Raw genomic sequence first — 4,892 nt, 5'->3', positions numbered from 1 at the left:
AACTTAAACAATGTCAAAAAAGAATGATGCATTTATTTTTGTTCAATTATACCTGTTTTATTTCATCACCATGGAGAAAATAAATATTTTGAAAACGCGTTATCTCATCTGATAACGACACACGCATTCCAAGAATTATTTATCTAATAATAAATTAAATAAATAAAATTTTTGTAATGACCATTAATTGGCCAATGTAATAATAAATAATAATTCAGCTCACAAATCCGACTAGGTTGGAATTCAGTTTGTTCATGTAAAATAATTATTTGAATTATTGATTATGCTGAATATGGATTTATTAAGGTCCTAAATTTGTTCGATGTCAAAAACACATTTCACTCTTTTCATTACAATTTATTGGAAATTTTTTTAATATACATATATTACATAAAGTACAGAAAATAAAAATCAAGCTTGAATAGAAAATAATATTAATTCAAAGAGTATAATCAGCATTCAACTATTGTCTTTCACGAAATATGGTCTTCTTTTTTGATTTTAACTTCTTCCTCTTCTAATTTTACATCATCATCTTGTGCTTCATCTTTACTATTTTCATGAAGTAGCACATATTCTCTTGAACTGAAGCCAAATTTGATAACATCTTTCTCTAATAACTCAACATATTTCTTAGGTTCGATATTCTTGCCATTTATAAACGTCCCATTAGCAGATTCGAGATCTATCAAATAAGGTCTCACTCTTTTGCCTGAAATAAAAAAACAATTTTCATATCAAAAGAAATTAACCACATAAATATAAAATACAAATGAAAAAATTTCTCTGAACTGTTTCATAATATGTACAGAGTGATAGGTACCGAAGTTGCTATCAATATGTTGCCCGCTCTGTATATATTTCGTTTTGACTTTTGTGAAATCATTTTCAAAAACACTAGTCGATTTCGTAAAACTTTTGTGAAAAACATTTTTTGTACCTCTTCTAGTAACAAAGTTAAAGGGGGGGGGGGGGGGTCAAATTATGGTGAAAAACCCGGTACAATTAATTTATCAATATGCATTACTCGAATTATTGATGAAGGTCTTCACAATCTTCGAATTAGATCATTCAAAAGATGCCTTCACTAATTGTAGGCATAAATTATTATAATACCATGAAAATGATGAAACTTTCAATATTTTTAATAAAATTCCCATCTTCATGTATTAACAAGATTTTAACTATTAAAAATAGAATAAAAATAGATAAACCAACATGGAATGAGATTTCTAGCAATTTTCGAATAATTTGAGAGGAGATTGCAAAACAATGAAAAACAAAACAATTTTTGACATTGGAAGCATTGAAACATGAATTACGAGGTTTGAAGATTATTTGCTTCTAGAACAATATATTTTAAATATAATTGATTCTAATACCAAATTCTAGTGTGAAAGCCATCATAAGAAGAAAAATATTCAAAAATGAAACAGCTCTAGCAAGAAAATTGAATAAAAAATTTATTTTAAATGTACTTACCAGCACTACCATCTTCTCGTGTAAAAGGAACCAATCTATATTGTAGAGCAGCATGCTGTTTAGAGCAAGATGGATGATCGACTGGCAAATCAACAACTTTCCTCTCTCGTCCAATCAAATATGCACTCTCCCTATGAATATATAAAGTTTGAAGGGCTTTTTCTCCCTTGAAAGGGTAGAGCCTCCACCTACGTTTTGGTTTTCGGGCTTCTGGAGGTTCGCTATACTTAATAACCACTCCTTTATAAGTATTTGTTTCTTCAGTTAATTTTCCTGATAGACCAAAATTTGGTTTCAGCTTTACACCAACATGTTTCCCCTCCGAGTTATCTACTTCCTCCTTACCCCATTTCGCAGTTGCATGATCAAAAGATTTACTTCTACTCCTTTTATTGCTACTACCTCTGAATCTCCCAGGGCTTCTTCTTTTACATCCTGGGCCATTTCGTTCTCTATTCCTTTCGTTCCTTCCTGATCTCTCAATTCTAAAATCAGTGTGTCTTTTATTATCAATTCTGTTGTCGTCACTCTTATATTTCTCACAATCTTCAGTGTTTCTTCTACTTGCACTTTTATAATTTCTTCTGTTTTGTTTACTATCATGTTCACGATGATTTCTTTTATAATCAGCTTCCTTGGAATCCCTATGATCTCTTTTATACTTTTCTGGTCGTACAAACTCATATTCATGCTTAGTTGATGAATTTTTCTTGTGTCCTTTTTTTACTTTCGAATTTCTTTGGTTCTCTGAATCGCTTGAATCTGAATGTTTTCTCTTTTTGTAATGATTACTGGATACACTGCTATTAAACTCAGATGAGCCACTACTTGAACTAGTTGAATCTGATCGAGGTTTTTTACTTTTGAAAGAAGACATCCTAGAAGTTCCACTAATTCAATCAGAAAATAAAATAATTTTACTGCGAACGCAAATAACACTTGTTGAATACAGGCTATTCAGGAGAATAGTTCGTCGTACTGACTTGTTCTGTTATGGTCATAGACTCATAGATTGAGGTTAGTTATCTGTAGTAAAAGATAAACAACAGTTGACCATAGAATAATGTTATACGTTTTCTTCTTTTTCGTCCTTTATTGTGCTTGGCTAATGTTATGTCTATGCGGTGAATATTTTTGTGTTTTGTGCTGAACAAAGAGTTTATTGAGTTCACCTTTTAAGAACATAGGAAGTTCATAACGAAGAATAGAATGAGATAATCGATAATACCAGGTGATTTTTTCAAGTTAAAATTATTTTCTTATGGAAAAATGTTTCGATTATATCTATCATGTATAAGTTCCAAAGCCTTTGCGATTAATATTGATGCTATAATAAACTACATTATTAATATTAATAATGATCATATAAAATGCCGAATTGCGTTGTAGCAATGTGCACAAGGTGTAATAGAAATACCAAAAGTGTTTGGTATTATACTTTTCCAAAGAATGAACAATTATCCAAACAATGGATATTCCCATGCACGAGCAATATTTTTCGGAATGCTCAAATAAAATTGAAAAATATTGTTAAATTCACTAATTATGAAAAATAGTCCTCTGTATATTTTTCATAGAAAAAAAACGTTTTTCATCTTCTCTTTTTCTTTTGCATCTATGACTCTATTCTTCAACTTGTATAAAATTGATTTCGTTCCTCAGGTGAACGTTTCAAAATTCAACCTAAACAATGACAAAAAAAAATACACACATTCCAAAAATTATTTATCTCATAATAAATTATCATAGATAATTGAAATTTTTATAATAGTCATTAACGTCATTAGGTAAGTCATTAAAACTATGACGAATAAACACTTCAAAAGTACACAAGATTTTATTAAGGGTAACATTTTAGAAAAATCGTTAAACTATTTATTGCTTATCTAATGACCTCATGATCATTAGAGCATCATTAAATTATGTACTAATGGATAGTTGAATAAGTCTCCTACTTTTTCCCAGAAGTTATTTAACAATCTGTTTGTGATTAAAAAATGGTTTTATAATTTTTTTAATGACTGTGACGTTATCAGATAAGTCACTATTGTTCGATGAGTTTTTAAAATATTTATTTGTCAAACTATCATAGCTAATTTGATGGCATCATATACATACTTTCTAATAGATAGTTAAATAATTCTTGAATTTTTTCTGTTTGTAACTAATATTTTTCAATTGCTCGAATGAAATTGTGAAAAAATTGTTAAATTCATTAATTATAAAAAATAGTCCTCTGTATTTGTACTGAAAGGTACAACGAGTTTGAAGATCTTCATAGAGAAAAACGTTTTTCTTCTTCTTCTTTTCTTTCGCATCTATGACTCTATTCTCCAACTTGTATAAAATTGATTTCGTTCCTCAGATGAACGTTTCAAAATTCAACCTAAACAATGACAAAAAAAAATACACACATTCCAAAAATTATTTATCTCATAATAAATTAGATAATTGAAATTTTTATAATAGTCATTAACGTCATTAGGTAAGTCATTAAAACTATGACGAATAAACACTTCAAAAGTACACAAGATTTCATTAAGGGTAACATTTTAGAAAAATCGTCAAACTATTTATTGATCATCTAATGACCTCATGATCATTAAAGCATCATTAAATTATGTACTAATGGATAGTTGAATAATTCTCCTACTATTTCCTAGAAGTTATTTAACAATCTGTTTGTGATTAAAAAATGGTTTTATAATTTTTTTTAATGACTGTGACGTTATCAGAGAAGTCACTATTGTTTGATGACTTTTTAAACTTTCTTAAAATGATTGTTTGTCAAACTATCATAGGTTATTTAATGGCATCATATAAATACTTACTAGTAGATAATTGAATAATTCTTGAAATTTTTTTTGTTTGTAACTAATAGACGGTGTCGGAGATAAGCAGCATCCCTGCTCATGTTCTTTGCTTATGGAGAAACCTTTTGTTAACCCACGGTTTGTTTTAACTCTAGATCTTGCACCTCGATATAGGGACTTCACAGCTTTTACTACTTCGGGATTCAGGTAGCTCTGTTGGAGATTATCCTTCTGGGTGTTGCAGTTTCTTTGTCAGTTAGCATATTTCAGAATGATCATTTTTAAACTCATTTATAAAGAATTCCAAACGCTCGTTCTCCGAACAGATCATTTCGTTTCGATTGTCGTATCTTAAATTTTTACTTTTGGGGTATTCGTTTCTATCGGCATTCTTATTGGTGAGTTTGATTTAGCTGATTACATAAATAAAATATCGGATAACCTTGTTAACACGACAATTCAAATTTATAATTTTAGTTCAAAAACCTCCTAATGAGCCCCCATTGAATCAAAAACCCTAAAAGTAACAATTTCGGATACGGCATTCTCGCTAAGCATGACAGAATACCTACTGTAGTGGTATTTAGCCATTCAAGA

General features: G+C 29.6%; 1 protein-coding gene across 1 annotated transcript; it reads right to left on the bottom strand.

Moving 5' to 3' along the window:
• Window positions 1-471: 471 nt before the first annotated feature.
• LOC123672051 (smad nuclear-interacting protein 1-like) lies at window positions 472-2,359 on the bottom strand. Its single transcript, XM_045606020.1, has 2 exons — window positions 1,483-2,359; window positions 472-712 (listed from the first exon to the last, which is right to left on the bottom strand). The coding sequence occupies exons 1-2, from the start codon at window positions 2,357-2,359 to the stop codon at window positions 474-476; spliced, it is 1,116 nt and encodes a 371-aa protein (XP_045461976.1). The 3' UTR covers window positions 472-473.
• Between the last annotated feature and the right edge of the window lie 2,533 nt (window positions 2,360-4,892).

This window comes from Harmonia axyridis, chromosome 1 (genome assembly GCF_914767665.1).
Source record: "Harmonia axyridis chromosome 1, icHarAxyr1.1, whole genome shotgun sequence".
NCBI lineage: Eukaryota > Metazoa > Arthropoda > Insecta > Coleoptera > Coccinellidae > Harmonia > Harmonia axyridis.
The sequence above is the reverse complement of the archived record's forward strand: the minus strand, read 5'-3'. Positions and strand labels throughout refer to the sequence as shown.

Bases quoted from the DNA above. Each gene is read 5' to 3' on its own strand.
- LOC123672051 (XM_045606020.1), bottom strand. From the start codon at position 2,359: ATGTCTTCTTTCAAAAGTAAAAAACCTCGATCAGATTCAACTAGTTCA. The intron at 713-1,482 runs GTAAGTACATTT...TTTTTATTTCAG, and splicing joins ACGAGAAGATGGTAGTGCTG to GCAAAAGAGTGAGACCTTAT.